General features: G+C 51.9%; 1 protein-coding gene across 4 annotated transcripts; it reads right to left on the reverse strand.

Moving 5' to 3' along the window:
* Nucleotides 1-1,344: 1,344 nt before the first annotated feature.
* Nucleotides 1,345-14,282, reverse strand: MFSD2A (major facilitator superfamily domain containing 2A). Of its 4 annotated transcripts, none has more exons than XM_036445844.2 (14): nt 14,023-14,280; nt 12,449-12,580; nt 10,711-10,835; nt 7,336-7,459; nt 7,149-7,227; nt 6,611-6,768; nt 6,074-6,164; nt 5,855-5,976; nt 5,588-5,671; nt 4,888-4,971; nt 4,685-4,797; nt 3,833-3,976; nt 3,566-3,742; nt 1,345-1,802 (listed from the first exon to the last, which is right to left on the reverse strand). In XM_036445844.2, the coding sequence occupies exons 1-14, from the start codon at nt 14,110-14,112 to the stop codon at nt 1,739-1,741; spliced, it is 1,587 nt and encodes a 528-aa protein (XP_036301737.1). In that variant the 5' UTR covers nt 14,113-14,280; the 3' UTR covers nt 1,345-1,738. The 4 variants fall into 4 exon arrangements, with proteins under 4 accessions (XP_036301737.1, XP_045440757.1, XP_045440758.1 ...); XM_045584801.1 differs by having other exon boundaries at nt 12,449-12,583; XM_045584802.1 differs by lacking the exon at nt 6,611-6,768 and having other exon boundaries at nt 7,149-7,205; nt 12,449-12,583; nt 14,023-14,282.
* Between the last annotated feature and the right edge of the window lie 4,364 nt (nt 14,283-18,646).

Below are 18,646 nucleotides of genomic sequence, written 5' to 3' on the forward strand. Positions count from 1 at the left end.
CTGCACACCACTGAGACCCCTCTTCAACTGACACACATATACCCAGTCAGGTACATTCTTACTTTCTAACAATTGTGAAGAATCACATGGACCATCACACAGAACCTGCCCCAGCACAGCCAGGCCCACATACTCAGGCCTACACAGCATGCAAAACACCCAGTGTGGTCTGGGCAGAGCTACTGTCTGACAGTAGATCAGTCATTATCAGACAAAGGCGAGCAGAGGTTGGTGGTGAACGTGTTGGAGTCTCACAGACCTAAGATGGAATTCCAGTTAGGTCCTCTTGGCCATGTGATGTTAGCCAAGTCCCTCTCAACACTGGAACTCAGTTTCCTCATCTTTCCTTCCACCCCCTTTGATTTTCTGTTTTTTAGTAAGTGGAAGGGAAGAGAGAAACATCGATGTAAGAGAGACACATGGATAAGTTGCCTCCTACATACACCCCAACAGGGGCAGAGAGTCAAACCTGCAGCCCCTTGGTGTGCAGGCCAACACTCTAACCACCGAGAAACACCTGCCAGGGCTCCTCATCTTTTAAGTGGGTGCAATTCCAGCCCTGGCTGGTGTGGCTGTGTTGGTAGTTGTATTCCTGATCAGGGCATGTGTGGGAAGCAACTGATGGATGTTTCTCTGTCTCCCTCTTCCTTCCTCTCTCTAAAATAAATAACATGAGGACAAATTCTGAGGTAGCAGTATGGTTTCTAGGATTGAGAACACCCACAAAGTGAATGTAAAGACTCCACACCATGCCTGGCCACTGAGGACTTATGAACCAGGTCACAGTTCAATTCCCCATCAGGGCGCATTCGCCAATTGTGGGCCCAGTGTGGGGCATACAGGAGGCAGCTTATCAATGATTCCCTCTCATCATTGTGGCTTCTCTCTGTCACTCTCCCTTACTCTGAAATAAATTTTTTTTAAATATTTAATTTAAAAAATATATATATTTTAATGATTTTTTACAGAGCAGAAGAGAGAGGGATAGAGAGTTAGAAACATCGATGAGAGAGACATCGATCAGTTGCCTCCTACACACCCCCCACTGGAGATGTGCCCGCAACCAAGGCACATGCCCTTGACCAGAATCAAACCTGGGACCCTTCAGTCCACAGGCCGATGCTCCATCCACTGAGCCAAACTGGTTTCAGCTAAATATTTAAAATAACTCTCCACAGTCTGCCTGGTACAGATAGGTGCTTAATAAATATTAGCTAATGCTGTTATCACACCTCCAGACTCATTCTCCCTGCCCAGGGTCCATTTGGCTCAGTGCTCCCTTCTCACTATCTGAATTTTGGCACAGAAGGCCTCAGTGGTGAAGGACAAAGACAAAAACAGTGCTCCATTTTTCAGCTTTTATGAAAATTAATAACATTAATAGCTCACAGACATATACATACACACACATTGCTATATACACAGTCATTAAGTTATTAATTAGTGTCCGTATAAAATGTTTCTACATTAGTGTCCTGGGCTAGCGCCCATCAGTCCTTGGCATATTCACAGTAGCAGCCCCAGGGCTCAGCCCCACGGGCGGGGAGAGGAGAGGCAGGTGGCTGTATGAATAGACGGCCCAAGGTGGGCGTTGGAGGTGTCCTGGGCCACATACTCTCACGTCTTTGGCTCCCTTCCTGGCACCTGGAGACCAGCTGTTGAGTGAGCGGCCCAGATTCCTTGTGTGACCTGGCGACTCAGGCCTTGTGCTTAGTGACCGCAGGCAACACAGCGGATCCTAGAGGATGCTAGCCAACTCTGTAGAGTCTGTATCAGAGCAGCCTGAGCTGCTAGCCTCTTCCCTGCAAGAGCCAGAGAAGACAGGTTAGAAGAACCATCCTTACCCCTTCCCAGCCCCCATCTGTCTCCTTCCTTTCATAATCTTTGGCCCTGCAATCTTAGCTAGCTGTCGGGCAAGTCTAAAACACTCCCTGTCTCCTGCCTTGGTTGAATGTCATTCTGTGCACCAAAAGGTCGCCAGTTCGATTCCTGGTCAGGGCACATACCTCGGTTTCTGGATTGTAGGCTCCATGGTCAGGGCAGTTATGGAAGGCAACTGATCAATCTCTCATCACGTCTCTCTCTCTCCTTTTCCTTTTCTTCCCCCACCCCCTTTCTCTCTCCAATCATATTCTCAAGTAAGGATTTTAAAATTAAAAAAAAAAAAAAAATTAAGTACTCCCTCTCAGCCCAGAAACTGCTGGTTGGTCTAATCACTGTTCTTGCTACTCACAAGACATTACAAGCCCAAGGAGCATGCTCTGACCTAGGCTGGCTGATGGGCTGGCGTGACTCACTCCACCCTGCCCTCTGGTCTCCCAAAAGGCAGGCTCAGGCCACACCTGAGGTCCTACATGCCAGGAATGCCATGAAAAGTACATGGTGTGGAGTCAGAACTCCAGGCCTCAAACCCGGCTCTGCCCTTTTATCAGCTGGGCATTCTTCCTGGTTAAGCCTGAGTTTCTTCATCTGCAGAGTGGGAATCATCGCGCTTTGTGACACCTAGGGCTGTTGGAGGACTACAGGTCATGAGTGCACATTCTCTAAAACAAACTCCAGAGGGCAGGGATTTTAAAAGAATATAGTATAGCCGAAACTGGTTTGGCTCAATGGATAGAGCGTCGGCTTGGGGACTGAAGGGACCCGGGTTCGATTCCAGTCAAGGGCATGTACCTTGGTTGTGGGCATATCCCCAGTAGGGGGTGTGCAAGAGGCAGATGATCAATGACTCTCTCTCATTGATGTTTCTTTCTTTCTTTCTTTCTTTTTTTTTAATATATTTTTATTGATTTTATACAGAGAGAAAGAGAGAGAGTTAGAAACATCGATGTTTCTTTCTTTTTTTTAAAAAAAATATATTTTTATTGATTTTATACAGAGAGAAAGAGAGAGAGATAGAGAGTTAGAAACATCGATGAGAGAGAATCATCGATCAGCTGCCTCTTGCACACCCCCTACTGGGGACGTGCCCGCAACCAAGGTACATGCCCTTGATCGGAATCGAACCCGGGACCTTTCAGTCCGCAGACCGACGCTCTACCACTGAGCCAAACTGGTGCCGGCTCATCGATGTTTCTAACTCTCTCTCTCTCTCCCTTTCTCTGGGTACAAAATCAATAAAAAAAAAAAAGAAAAAAAAAAGAATATAGTATATTTTTATTGATTTCAGAGAGGGACAGAGAAATCGAACCCATAACCTGGGCATGCCCTGACCAGGAATCAAACCGTGACCTCTGGTTCATAAGTCAACACTCAACCATTGAGCCATGCGGGCTGGGCGAGGGCAGGGATTTTTGTTTCATTCACTAGAGCAATGCCTACCACACCGTAGGCTTCCAATAAGCATTTGTTGAATGAATAAATAAGTGTGAAGCCACTTGGCATGCAACTCTCTGTTTAAAAAATATCAGCTGGAGCTCTTATAAATGGCAGAGAAGGGGTGGAGGAGGAGCTGTCAGGGGAAGGGCTGTGGGAGGAAGTCTGGACATGGCCACAGGAGGCATGGACTGAGGACTTAGTCTGGGTGGTGCCCCTCCTCCACCTCCCCGTCCCCTTCCTCTCTCACCTCAGAGCCTGGAGGGCCTTCTTGTTCTGCCGCCGCTTCTCCTCATCAATGGGGTACAGCTCAAAGAGCAGCAGGCCTAGCAGGATGAGGACGATGGGAGCCATTGTCACCAGCATCTTCAGTGTAAACTTGACAGGTGCTGGCTGGGAGCAGCCACGCGTCTGGTACCCGGCAAAGCTGTGGGGCCCAGTGGGAAGGCGAGTGGTGAGGACGGGATGCTGGGGCCTGTACCTGTCCAGCCCTGTCCCAGGCCCCCACCCTACTCACTCAAGACTGAGGGTAGAGACGCCCAGGGAGACTCCGGAGGCGAACTTGGTGAAGAAGACGTAGAAGGAGAAGAAGATGGGCTCAGTTCCATGGGAATGGGGCTGCTTCAAGTGGAAGTCGTCAATGACATCGGGCAGCATGGACCTGCGCAGAGAGGTGACAGCCATGAGGACCCACCCACCTAGCAACCCCAGGGCCCCGCTAGCCCATCCAGTACCTCTCTGCGAGGAGGTGGCCCTCTGGGAGTTTGCAGCCCCATGGGCACAGCTCAGTGAGGAGATGGCAACTTCATGTGATTAAGAAGGCCCTGCCCTTCCTGTGGTGAGCTAGCCCCGCCAGGTGCTCCACTAGCCAGGGAGCAAGCAGACTAAACTTAAGACCCATTTCTCAGTCTGATTAGGTTTTCTTTTCTTTCTTGTTTTCCTAAATCCTCACCTGAGGATAATTTTACCGTTGATTTTTTTGGGGGGGTTGGGGAGAGAGGAAGCAGGGGGTGGGGGAAGATGCGGAAGAGGAGACGCGGGGAGAGAAACGTCGATGTGTGAGACACATCCATTGGTTGCCTCCCACATGTGCCCTGATCAGGGTAGGAATCAAACCTGCAACCCAGGTGTATGCCCTTGACCTGGAATTGAACCCCAGGTCCTTTGGTGGGCAGGCCAATGCTCTGAACCACCCAGCAATACCAGTTTACAACCTGAATAACTGTATGGGAAGACCTGCCCCACACCCGCAACCAGGACCCACAGACTGGCCTTCGAGAAGAGACACCCTCACAGAATTCTCCCAAAGGAACTTTAGAAGTGGGGGCGGGGACCTGGGAAACATACCCAGGTGGGCCTACATACTTACCAGGGGAGTAAGAAGGCAGCAGCTACACTGATGCCGGCTGCCACAGCCACCACATACGTGACAATCAGGTTACTCTCTATGAGGGCCACCAGGATGAGAAATGGCACCGCCGACTAGGGAAGGGGGTACAGGAAGAGGAGTCAGCTGAGAGGCTCCCGCCAACAACCACTGGCGCAGACACGTCCCCCCTCAGTCCCACTCACTGAGATCCCAATGTACACAGCCGTCTTCTTGCCAAACCGGGTTAGGAACCACTGCCAGAAGGGAATGGTGAATGTGGCCGAGAGCTGTCAATGTAAAAGGGTGAGGGAAGTGGGTTAGAGCCATGGGACCCCTCCTGCCCTTCCCAGGACCCCAAAGTACTTCCAGCCCTGCCCGAGGGCAGCCAGATGACTTCCTCTGAGCAGGGAGGAGGTTGACAGGCCCCTCTGCTGGCTCCCAAAGGGGCTGAGAACAGGTTCCAACCGCATCGCCTGCCTTTTCTGGGCACACTGAGCCCAAGTCCCACAGCTCCCGGCCCCTACCTCTTTGCTCTTGTTTGGACATTTAACTCCCAGCAAGGGGTTTTGTACTACATAAAAAAAGATGGCCAGTGTTGTCCCATTTAACTCCAAACTCTTTCTTCCCCCACCCCATGTTATTGAGATATAATTGACATGCAACGTTGTATTAGTAGTTTAAGGGTACAATATAATGATTTCATACATGCACCCAAACTTTTCCACGTTCCTATCTAAGCAATTATAGGTCAGACCCAACCAAATTATTTTGAGAACCCTCCCTCACCCCTTTAAGACCTTGGGAACAGCCTCAGAAATATCCTCTCACTCTCCAAAGAACAACCTTGCGATCTATGCCACGTCAGCCCAGGCTGCCTACCCTCCCTCGGGGCCCCACACTCACCATGATGGCCAGGAGCAGATTCTGGAATTCGTTTCGGAAGCCCAAGGTGTAGGTGCAAAACAAGGCGAAGTTCCCCTCCACCAGCTGGGAGACAGGGCAAGAAAGGGGGAAGCACGTGATATTGGGGCTGGGCCTCTCCAAGACATTCCCTATGCTCCAGGGATCTCTGCGTGCCCCCACCCCTCACTCCACCCATCTCTCAGGCGTGTCACACCCTGAGGCCTCTGCTCACCTCCCCCCGCCCTCGAGGCCAGACCCCCCACTCACCATGAAAGCCAGGGAGGTGAAGAGGAAGCCAGCAATAAGCTTAATATATGGGCCATGGCTCATGACCAGTCGGAGGCCCCGAAAGAAGGGCATCGGCTCAGCCTGCTGAGCCTCGTAGGGTTCTGGGGATCAGAGGGAACAGTGAGGAAAGAGAGCAGAGGCTCCTCTCACCCAGGCAGAGGGACAAAGCCTGCACCCCGCCCCCTCACGGCTTCTTACCTCTCTGCTCCCTCACGCCCAGGACCAGGATGATGGCGCAGATGACATAGATGGAGACTATGGCCCCTGCCGCCAGCAGGTATGCATTTTTCTATGAAGGGGGATGAAGGCCACAAAGACAGTCAGTCTGGCCTCATCTCCACTCAGCAGCTCCACTCAGTGACTTTGGACCAGCCCTTCTACTCTGGGGCCTCACTGACTTCATCTGTGAAATGGGCCTATTGCCGTTTCCCAAGGCTGTTCTGCTGGAAAAGGGCAGCAGAACAAAATCTGAAGAAGCCCAGCCATGCAGGCTGAGAACCCACAGTCAACTCTCTCCCCAAATGTAGTTTCTGCAACTCACTAACTCTTACACTCTGGGCAAATGATTTAGCCTCTCTATGCTTCAGTTTCCTTATCTACAAAGTGGCCATATTAATAGTTTGTACATCAAATGCCCAATAGTTAGCAACACTAGCTACTACTATTTTGAGGATGATTGCAAACTGCCCCATTGCTCCTCATCTCCCCAAACCCCTGCCCTGCCAGGGGCCTCACCGTTTCTCTGAGTGAGGTGGCGCTGTGTGTAAGATTGGCATCTTCCGTGGCCACTGCTGAGTCTTTGGGGTCCTCAAGACAAGGCGTGTCTGCTTGGCCTACGATTTGCCCTTGGATCGCTGTGCCCAGCACTGTGCCCAGGACCTCCACAGTCATCCCTGAGCAGTGAAAAGAAGGTTCTTTGGAGGGCACCATGGTTGTGGGCCCCAAGGGAGGAAGTTCAGATGAGTAGAAGCCGAATTCTAGCCCCAGATCATGGTAGCAGCTCCAGGTAGGATGGCCACAGGGTGGGGGTGGGGGGGCAGGTGGTACATTGGCCTAAACTCATGTCCTTGTTCTGTGTGACCTCTGAGTAGTCTCTGCCTCTGATATAGATTAGAGTCTGGTCTCACCAGAGCTATAAGGGGATTGAGTAATTGTTAAGACGGTTTCATATCCATTCCCAGCAAGGGAAGGAATGTGGCAGAGGGTCAAGGGTCAAGGAACAGGGGATCCAGGGTTCCTGGTAGGTGGGACGGGGGATTAGGAAGAGACTTACGGTAAGCAGTGGCCGAATCCCGCTCACTCTGTTCTGTGCTGATGAACATGGTGAGAGCTGAGTAGGGAACGTGGAAACACTGGCATGGAAGAGAGGCCCTCGGCCAGTCAGACGATGGACAGACAGATGTGGCTTTGGGTACCAACCCAGGGACTGCCCTCACATCCGGGGAGGTGCCCACACTCACCGTGACTAGTGTCTCAAAGAGGCAATAGAAAAGCAGGTGCCATAGGACCTGGCCCTGGGAGAAGTCGGGCACGAACCATATGAGGAAGTAGGCAATGATGGCCAGGGGCGTGGAGAAGATGATCCTGCGGGAGGGGAGGAGATCTATCATACACAGAGAACATGTATATTATCCAGCTTAAGAAGGAGTGAAATTCCGACACATGCTACAACACAGAGGAACCATGAAGACATTATGTTCACTGAAATAAGCCAGACACGAAGGACAGATGCTGTGTATTCTACTTACATGACATAACTAGAGTAGTTAAATTCACAGAGACAAAAAGAATGGTAGTTGCCAGGGCTTAGGGAGAGGAATAGGGCGTTAATGGTATAGAGTTTCAGCTTAGATGGATGGTAATGTCACACAACAATGAGAGTTATACTCAATGCCACTTAATTGCACACTTAAAAATCGTTACACCCTAGCCAGTTTTCTCAGAGGTTAGAGCATCGGCCCGCAGACTAAAGGGTTGAGGGTTCGCTTCTGCTCAAGGGCATGCACCTTGGTTGCAGGTTCCAGCCCAGTCAGGGTGTGTGAGGGAAGCAAACCAATTGATGTCTCTTTCTCACATCGGTGTTTCTTTTCTTTCTCTCTGTCTCTCCCACTCCTTCCACTCTCTCTAAAAATCAGTGGAGAAAAAAACTTAAAAATAAATAAATGGGGAGAAAATGAGGATTAACAACAACAAAGTTAAAATGGTTAATTGCGGTATATATATTTTACCACAAAAAAGTCATATAAACATATTAAAAGTTGATTAAGCACTAGCTGGTTTGGCTCAGTGGATAGAGCGTTGGCCTTCGAACTGAAAGGTCCTGGTCAAGGTTGCAGGCTCCTCCCTGGCCTGGGCCCTGATTGGGGCTCATGCAGGAGGCAACCAATCCCTGTGTTTCTCTCACATCGATGTTTCTCTCTGTCTTTCCCTCTGTTCCATTCTCCCTAAAAATCAATGGAAAAATATCCTTTGGTAGGGATTTTTAAAAATGATAAAAATAAATTGTGATTCATTGCTAGGGGGTTAAAGAAATAAAGCAGGCTAAATGGGAATTAGGTGTACGGGGGTGCAAGTCACAACTAGTAGACAAGGTAGCCTTCTTTGAGGAGGTGACATCTGTGCCAAGACTTGAATGAGAGGAGGGAGTTGGCCTTGCAGGCCAGGGGAGCAGTTAGTGCGAACATCCTCCGGCGGGAACTGTGCCAGGCAGGTGTGAGGAATAGCAGGGAGGCCAGTGAGGCCGGAGTGGAGTGTGCATGGACCATGCGATTAGGAGGCAAGATTAGGGAGGAAATGGGACGCCAGGACGCAGGTAAGGACCTTGGGTCTATATCTTAGGGTTGAAGGTTGAAGTCGTTTTGAGACTTAAAAAAGTTTGGCATTAAAATGTGGAATAGAGCTTGGGATGCAGTGTTTGCTGTGATTATCACATCAGGAAAACGAAAAGGGAAGAGCATGGCCAGGGAGCTGTGGAGAGCCCTGGGCTGGGAGTCAGCCTCAGGTCCAGCCGTGCTGTATCTCAGCCTTCCCCCGCGGCCCTGCTGACACCCTGCCTCTCAGGGGGAAGCCTTGGGAACCCCCGGGAAACTACCTGTCAATCTTCCTGGTCTGAAAGGGGGGTTTAAATGGTAGCTGAGGGCAGATCCGGTCTAAAGCCTGCGAGGAGAATGGGCCACGTGGCTCACAGACTCAGAAAGGCCCAGCCCCTTCCTCGACTGACAGAAGGGATGTCAGGTCCCAGGTGCTAACTGCGGCATGGACGCATGGACGGGGAGGTCACCTATACTCCAAGGCAGTCCTCCAGCCCATGGGTGGTCCAGGGTGCCCTCAGACAAGGGTGGCAGTGCCACTCCGGAGGTACCGCCCACACCGGTGAGGACATGCGCTAACACAGAAACCAGCCTGCAGGGCCTCGGCAACCTCGCCAGGCTGCTGCCACACCTGCCGGGCCTCCCCTGCTCTCCCGCCCTGCCCTCCCTCACCCCTCCCAGGTCCACGTGTCTTCTCGGGGAACAAGGGCGTCAGCTTTCGTCAAACACTCCATCCGCCCTACAGGCAGCCCCTGCAGGCAGCCGAGGAGGAACTGAATGTGACTGGGAGTAACCCGGGCTGGCCGGCTGCCCATTGGGCGAGAGGGGCGGCCTCCCATTGGCCGGGCCTCATGAGGCGATGTGCAGGGGCCGCCCCCGCCGCCGCTGCTCCCGGGAGGCTGCACGGAGCTTCCTGGGCCCTGGCGTGTGGCTCCCGCCTGCAGGAGCCCTGAGCCGGCCGCCCAGGTAAGGCAGGCTGCCCTACCCGCTGGCGCTGCAGGCCGATCAAAGGCCCCAGCCTGGGCCTTGGCCAGGGACTGGCAGGACTGTGGTGGGAGGGGGGCTCGTGGGAAAGGAAGCTGCGGGGGAGAGGCGGGGGCTGTGGGAAGAGCTTTGAAGGCTCAAGGCCGGAGACCAGGTATGGGCGCCCCGGGGGCAGGAAGGCGCCCACTGGAACATGGATGGGCGAGAGATGAAAGGAAATGTCCCCCCCACACACACACCCCTCCAGCAGCAGCAGCAGCAGCAGGATGTCCTGGGAGGGAACCAAAGCCCCAGCCTGCTCGCCCGCCCGTCCGCCCGTCCCATGTCCCATGTGTCTCCCTTTGCTGTCTGAGCTGTAGCCCCCCTCCCGCCTTGCCAGATAGCCCGAGGCCGAGTACTGTAGGTTTGGTCTTACAGCCCATTCTCGGTCTTGCCCCGCGAGGAGTCATTCTGAAAGATTGCCCAATTACGTACCATGTGCCAGGCACTGTTCTGAGTACTTTCTTATAAATAAGACTAAAGAAAAGCATTCCAAATGCTCACAACAACCCTCTGGGATAGGCATATTATTGTCCCCATTTTACAGGTGAAGAAACTCGAGGCTCAGAGAGGTTAAGTGACTTGTCTAAGGTTGCACAGCCGTAAGTGGTGAAGCTAGAATTCCAGAGGAGTCAGGCTGGCTCCAGAGTATACCCTGTCAACCACTATGCAGTCCTACCTGTCCCACTATGGGAAGTGACTTGAGTGGGGAAAATTAGAATTCCAGTTTCATTGAAGGGAATGGAACTTGGGAAGCAATAGGGTCGGGCGGGCAGGGGGAAGTTGCTCAATCTAACAATTTGGCCAGCCTGGAGATGAGCTGGCATGGCACCCAGGGCCCATGCCTGGGGTAGTTGACCTCAGCTGGCATTTCGACACTCGGGTTTTTGCGTCATTCCTTCTCCTCTCCCCTCAGCTTGTGACAAAGCACATGGAAAAAGTGAAGGGTAGCAGACGTGCCAAAGCCCTATCCTGCCATTTAAAGAAACCTCTTCTACTCACCAGGGCATAAGCCGGCCCAGCCGGGTCCAGGAGGATTTGCTAATGCAGAAGCCCACCAGGGGGTCTGTGAAGGCATCCCAAGCTCGGCCCACGAAGAGGATGATAGAGGCAGAGAATGGGTCCACCTGGAATGGGGAATGAGCAAAAAGTGACCCCTTCATCCTTCTACCCACCTCCGCTTTCACTGGTGCCAAAAGCGGGGGCGCCCTCCCCTCCTCAGCCAGGCCCGTGGCAGACTGTGCTGCTCTCACTCAGGCCTTAAGCACCCTCACTTGCCTTGTTAATAATGACAGGCACAATTCTGATACCTATAGCACTGTGTGCCTCCTTAGAAACTTTCCCAGATCTGTTCCCGTCCATCCTCCCCCTCGCTGCCCTTGCAAACACTCCCATCAATGAGAATGAATCCAGAATCATTTCCTTGTCTCCCTTTCACATCCCTGATCCCCTGCCACCTGGTACCAGAGTTAGCATTTGCTGGCTAGGACCACGGTAGATCTCAATTTCCCCATGTATATAATGGGAGCTACGATCCCTACTTTATGGTTCAAGCTACGCGGAAAAAAGGAACCTATAGATGCTTTTTAAAAGTGGCCTATTACTACCCATTCAAGCTATTCCCGCCCCCAAATCTTTTCTGCCTGAAGAGACAGCTTCTATGGTCTCTCCCTCACCCATCAAGTCCCTGCTATTGTACCCGGCCGGTGTGGCTCAGCTGGTTGAGTGGTAATCCCATGCACTGGGGGCTGGATCTTGTGTAGGAGGCAACTGACTAATGTTACACTCTTCCGTTGATGTTTCTCTTTCTCTCTCTTCCTTCCTCTCTCTCTAAAGTCAATAAAAACATATTTAAAAAGAAAAGACCCTACTATTGCTATTGCTCCAGGAAGCTGGGGAACTTCTGGCCTCTCCCCCATGGCAGTCTCTCCCTAGCAGACTTCCAGCTTTAACATACAATAGTGTTACAGTTTAGCTGCCTGCAGGCTCCTCATATTTGCACCCCACTCAGGACCCAACCCATGAAAGCTGCTTGAAAACTAGCTGTTGAATGCTGCCAGTTGTCTTTCCTGGGGCTCAGTGTTCCCCAAAATATAAATGCGGACAATTAAGATGCCCTGCTTGCAAAGTCAGATACTACATAAAAAAGATGGCCGGCGTGGGAGCCCTGAGACCCGTGGCTGTGCAGCCTCCCACTCTCTCAGACAAGATGAATTCTCAGGATGCCAGGCTTCTGGCTAAAGCTTCTTGAAGTACGGAGGAACCCAGCTTCACCTTAAATACCCTCCCAAGCAAAGTCCCCATGCACCGGGTTCACCCTAACTCAGCCCCACCCCCCCCGCATGCCTCTGCTCCTCAGGTGAAAATGAGATGCACCTCATCCACATGCCTGGCACTATCTACCGGCCCCACGGCCAAGCCAGCTGACTGCGTGCCGTCCAGCTGGGGACACGGTGTGCCAGTCTCTTCTAAGAACAGCGTCACCAGCAGGCTCCCTTCTCCCTCCTACCCCCGCCCACCCTTCCAGGCTCTGTTGCTCTTGCCAGACAAGGAGGAACTGCCTGACTTTGCCAGCCATGACTCCTGGGGCATATAGACTCCTGTTCTGGATGCTTCCCAAAGCCGTATTTCTCATCCAGTGTGACTCTGACAGGCGGCAAAGCAGGGATTCCCAGCCCCATTCCACAGATGGGGGAAACCTTGGGAGCTGCAGGAACCCTGGCGTGCTCAGTCCACTCACCTGAGCCACATCCAGCAGGTAGATCTGGAGGAAGAACCCCAGGGCGCAGCCCGTCATCTGGTAGGGGGCCCCCCCAACTGCATAGCAAAGCTTGTTGCAGATGGACAACTGCTGCTTCTTCTTTGGTTCCTTCTGGGAGAAGAAAAAGCATAAAAGGAGACCCGAGATCCTAGCCCCCATTCTAGAAAATTCCAGACAATTCCACCAGGAGGAACAAATCTGTCTTGCCCTCTCCCCACCCAGCTAGATAGCACTTCCCACAAGAAAAGAAAGGCATTCTCTATTCTTAGGAACCCGGAAAAGGGGGATCCACACTGAAGAAGTTTCCCTAAAACCACCCCAACCTACCCCACACCCAGATCTTTATCAGCCCACCAACCTTAAAAAACTCCCTCCCAGAGCCTCAGACATGCTCCTTTCCAGGCTGGAAGAGGAACATGCACCAGCAGCGGACCTGTCCCCACCCAGCACCAACTGCCACAACCTGAAAATCCTCTTGCTGCCAAGAGCTGCCAAAGCCCAGCCCCAGCTCCTGCCCTGGTTCAGAGACCAGGACCCACCTGCCTCCTGGTGAGTGGCAGGGGCCCAGCCCAGCTGGCTGCAGGCACAGCTGTTCCCTCCATCTGTCCCAGCGCATCCCTGGCCCCTGTGGGCAGCCAGAGCTTCAGGCAAACCCAGGAGCTGCCCTGCCCTCCCTCAGCTCCTAGGGGACCTTGGAGAGAGGAAGAAAAGCCTCTGGGTGCAGGGCTGGGTTCTCTCTGGGTGGGGCACCAGGGAGGTTGAGGTTGGCCAGGGAAAAGTAGAGATTACTCATATATGGCAGCAGCTTTAATTGCTTGCCCGAGCTCCTCTCAAGGATCATTTAAGACTAAAAGTAAAAGGCAATCACCTCCCACGCAGAAAATCTATAACCTCGGAACCCTCCCGGGGGCTACCTGAGTTCATTCTGTCCTTCATTATGCCCAGAGAGCTGGGGACGGTGCACAAAGCACAGGCGTGAGCCCCTACGTCCACACACAAAACGCTTCAAGAATGCGGCTCCTTTAAGAGCGGAGTCCCCGTTCTTATGAATGAACTTGAGCGGGGCCCTCACAGAGTCGAGGCGAAAACGTAGGCATGTGGCGGTGGGAGGTAGGGGAGTGAGAGATGGGGAACCAGGAGGATTTCTGGGGTCTCCCTGGCTTCTAGAATCTTTTTGGCTTCTAAGTCGCAAGTCACAGAAGAACGAGAAAGCAGCCAGGCAGAGCCCGGCGCCTCGTGGAGCTGCCGGCCGGCGCGCTCCCTCCACAGAGATGTGGAGGGAGGGAGGGCGAGCCAAAGGGGTGCAGGGGCTTACAAACGACTTCATCACCCCCGGCTCCCCGGGCACCCCCAGGCTCCCTCCTGCCCCTGATGCCGCCGGTCCCCGGGGAGCCCAAGGCATCCCAGAACCAGGCTTAGCCTCCGATCCCGCATCAGCCTGCGCACGCGCGCCCGGGCCACCCACACACACACACACACACACACACGCACGCACGCGCGCACACACGCACACACACCGCCCCTTGCCCTCCACTCGGATGCCAGGTTCTCACCTCCTGGGCCTGGCGCTCCCCCGCTTGGAGGATGCTTGGAGGCAGCAGCCCCGTGGCGGAGCCGCTCTCGGCGCCCTCTCCTTTGGCCATGACCCGCGGGCCACGCCGCCTGGGGTCGGGACGCCGGGATGCTCCTCTGCCCCGCCGGCCGCCGCTCCGTCCGGGGTCCGGGAGTTACCGCCGCCGCCACAGTCTCCGCGCAGGAGTGAGCCGGCCGGCGGGCGGCAGACGCGAGTGCTCACTCCCTTACACTCCCCCTCGCACCTCTTAAAGGTTGGCCCCGCCCCCTCGGGCCCGGCCAATCCCGGGGCCCTGCTGCCCCGCCTCCAGCCAATCCGCTCGCCCGCCGGTCCCCCCCCCCACTCCCCCGCCTTCCCACCCCTCCGGGAGGCGCTCATTTTTTTGAGCCACGTTCTGGAGCCCGAACCTCACGAACCGGTGCAGGCGGGCATAGCCACCTGACACCGGGAAACTGAAGTCCCAGGTTGGTGTGACCTGGCCGTGGTCTCCCAGAATAAGGTTTCCCTGAGGGCAGCCTGCACTCCGTGACCCCCCAAGTCAAAAAGGGAGGGACTCAGAAGTCTATATTTTCCCCCCAGAACCCCCCTTTTAGAATCTAGAATCACCTGAGTCTCTCTCTCCTCCAAACCTGGAGGATGTAGCACTGGCATTTCCTTACGCGATGCCCCTCTTTCATTCCCCATTTCCTCTTCCTGCCATGGGCATCTTTGAGGCCCTCAGAGATGGGGGGAAAGATGCCTGCTGTCACGGAACTCACAAGTTGTGGCGGGGAGCCTGGGCCACAGGTGCTGCTACACTGCTACGAGTTGATGATAAGAGCAGCCTTTTCTGGCGAGCTTCCTAGATGCTCACCATGATCTCATTCAGCCCTCACAATCACCAAAGGGGGGTGGTACTATTACTGTCTCAATTTTACACATGTAGAGGAACCATGCTGGAAAGATTTTGTCCCATCCCAAAGCCTTCCCTCTTTCCAGCCCTGTTCCGTCCCTCTGGCAAACATTACCAGAAGATCTCAGGTGTCTCCCCAACAAGAAACCCTGCGAGATACAAAGCGACAATGGCACTCTGGGTTAAAACAATTCAAGAAAGGTTTGAAAAAGAGAGTACTGAGTAATCAATCTGGTCCTTGAAAGAAGATGAGAAGACATTAGTCTAGAGCAGAGACCACACATAGATGCCAAATAACAGTCTTTCTGACACCTCTTGGTCAGTTGTGCCAACATCACCCCAGGCAGACACTCAAGAGGCTGGTGGTGCCCTGGCTCAATGGTCAAGCTTTGACCTAAGAACCAGGTCAGGTTCAATTCTAGTCAGGGCACAGTTCTAAATTCCATCCCCAGTAGGGAGCATGCAGTAGACAGCCAATCAATGTTTCCCTCTCCTCAGTGATGCTTCTTTCTCTCCCTCTGCCTTCCCCTCTGAAATCAATAAAAATATCTAGAATAATAAAAGCATAATATGCTAATTAGACCGGATGTCCTTCTGGACAACCTCTGGACAAAGCTGGGGCTGTAAGAGAAGCCTGGGTCCCAGGTGCCAGAGGGAAGCCGGTGCCAGCAGCAGGGGAAGGAAGGCCCATTCTTGCATGAATTTTGTGCATCGGGCCTCCAGTATGTAAAATAAAATAAAATAAAATAAAATATAAAATAAAATAAAATAAACATATGTTCAATGATACATGTTCTGCCTTCCCCAGGTACAAGTACAAGAGAGGCCCATTTGGGGAAGCCCCAGGGTCCTCCGTTTACTACCGTGTTTCCCCGAAAATAAGGCATCCTCCAAAAATAAGACCTAGCGTATGGGAAGATAAGACATCCCCTGAAAATAAGACCTAGCGCAACTTTGGGAGAAAAAAATTAATATAAGACACTGTCTTATTTTCGGGGAAACAGGGTAGCTGTGTGATTGATTCTGGGCAGCCCAGTTAACCTTCCTGTATATAAAGTAGGGATATTAAGGGTGACTGTTTGGCCTGAGCCAGTTTGGCTCAGTGCATAGCCTGCTACCAAAGGGTTCTGGTTTTGATTCTGGTCAAAGGAACATACCATGGTTGCAGGCTCATCCCCAGTCCAGGTCCTGGTCTGGGCACATGCAGGAGGCAACCAATCAATGTTTTTCTCTCACATCGGTTTCTCTCTGTCTTTCCCTTTCTCTAAATTAAGATCAATGGAAAAATGTCCTCGGGTGAGAATTAACAACAACAAAGAGAGTGACTATCTGGCCCAGCTGTGGTGGCTCAGTGGTTGAGCGTCAACCTATGAATCAGAAGATCATGGTTCAATCCCATGATCAGGGCATATGCTCGTTGTAGGCTCAATCCCCGATCTTGTAGGAGGCCACCTATCAATGATTCTCTTTCATCGTTGATGTTTCTATCTCTCTCTTTCTCTTTCTGAAATCAATAATTTTTTTTTAAGAGTGACTATCTTCCCTAACTGGTTAGACTCAGTGGATAGAGCATTAGCCTGCGGACTTAAGGATCCCAGGTTCGATTTCGGTCAAGAGCAGGTACCTTGATTGTGGGCACATACTCAGTGGGAAGTGTGCAGGAGGCAGCTGATTGATGTTTCGCTTTCATCGATGTTTCTAACTCTCTATCCCTCTCCCTTCTCTGTAAAAAAAAAAACCATAAAATGCTTATATTTTTAAAACGAGTGATTCTCTTAAAGGGTTATTTTGGTGTGAAACAAGCAAACAAAAAAATGCACAGGATGTGCTTAGCACAAGTGCCTGGGAGCTGAGGCTGAGCTGGTCCATTCCTGGCCAGAGTCCAGTATGTCAGTGTAGCAATGCAAGATTCCAGATATGGCCTGACCACCCAACACAATAGGCCCATTATTTCCCCTAGTCTGGACTCGACACATTGCTAACGCAGCCTAAGACTGCTGGGCTTCGGAGTCTTTCTCTCCCATGATTAGTTCCCATCAGGTTGTGGTCAACTAAATCATTCGGATTCTTTTCACTGGAGCTGGGGGTCAAGTGAGGTCTCTTTCCCTGCCTCTGCTTTGTGCGAAGTCTTGGAGCTACAGAAGGACAATGTCATCTTGCTTATTCCAACTTGTCAAAATTTTGTAGGTTTTTGTTGTTGTTAATTTTTGTCTATATGGGTGTGGTTTTTTTTTTGGTTTTTTTTTAGGTAAAACCCCATTTTTTCATTTTTATTGAGTTTATTGAGGTGACATTGTTTAATACAATTATATATTTATCAGGTGTACAATTCTATAATACATCATCTGAATATTGTATTGTGTTTTCACTAAAATTGTTGTGAATGTCAGTTCTATTGCCCACTGTTTTCTCTCCCTCTCTAAGTTTATTTTTTTTAATGTATTTTTATTGATGTTTTACAGAGAGAAAGGGAGAGGGATAGAGAGTCAGAAACATCAATGAGAGAGAGAGACATCGATCAGCTGCCTCCTGCACACCTCCCACTGGGGATGTGCCCACAATCAAGGTACACGCCCTAGACCAGAATCGAACCTGGGACCTTTCAGTCCGCAGGCCGATGCTCTATCCACTGAGCCAAACCGGTTTTGGCTAAGTTTAGTTTTCAAAACATGTTTTTATTGATTTTAGAGAGAGAGGAATAGAGAGGGAGAGAGAGAATCATCAATTGGCTGCCTCCTACATGCTCCCTACTGGGGATGGAGCCCGAAACCCAGGCAGGTGCCCTGACGAGGTATCCAACTAGTGACCTCTTGTTGCATGGGACAACACTCAACCAACAGAGCCACACCAGCCAGGGCTCTCTCTCTCTAAGTTTAGATCTAGGCTGTTCCTTGGGACCTCAACTCCACCATGCATACTGTTTTTCTGGAGAGAGCCCCATAACACATCTCTGCAGACACTCATTTACCATTAATGGCTAATCCAACAGTTCCCGATTATTGAACACCCACTGTGTGCTGAGCAAGCACTAGGAAAGCACTATTTACACAATCTCATTTACTTCTCACAACCCCACTGAAGAGGATAGTTGCTGTGACCCCTGTTTAACATGATGAACCTGAAACTAAGAGAGGGGAAGCAGGAACTAATTTTATAACCCTGGAATCAGGCATCTTTTTCTGTCCATGAATTTGTCACTCAGAGATGTTGTCCTCCAGACGAATACAGTCCTGACCACGTGTCTCCATTGGGCCTCTTGCCACTCTCCCTCCTACACTCCTACCCTCACCCCCACCCCCAGGCCTGGGGCTTTGGTGAGGCTCCCGTCCACAATGGCCCGAAGGTAACCTCTCCAACCCTATTAACCTCAGGGGCCTGGAGCAGAGGCCTGGGTCCATTCTTCATAGCAATGTTCTACCTAGGACAGCAGTGAGGACAAGGGCTTCTCCCTGAGGAGCAGACCAACAGCTCCCTGCTCTGTAGTGGGAACACCCTCTAACTCTTTCTGGATCTAGTCCAGCCTCAGGACCTAAGGCAAATGAACGTCAGTGCTCTCCTGATTGCTCTCCACCTATCCGTGCCCTCACAAGTCACCATGCCCAGCCTGAAGGGCTTAGTCAATGCCCCAGAACACTCCCTTGAAGACTTTTTGGGGAGTTCCTCAGATCCCCTGAGCTTCTTGGTAAACAGAGCAGCAGAGTTAAGTGCAAAG

Source organism: Pipistrellus kuhlii, unplaced genomic scaffold (genome assembly GCF_014108245.1).
Source record: "Pipistrellus kuhlii isolate mPipKuh1 unplaced genomic scaffold, mPipKuh1.p scaffold_m20_p_2, whole genome shotgun sequence".
In the NCBI taxonomy this organism is placed as follows: domain Eukaryota; kingdom Metazoa; phylum Chordata; class Mammalia; order Chiroptera; family Vespertilionidae; genus Pipistrellus; species Pipistrellus kuhlii.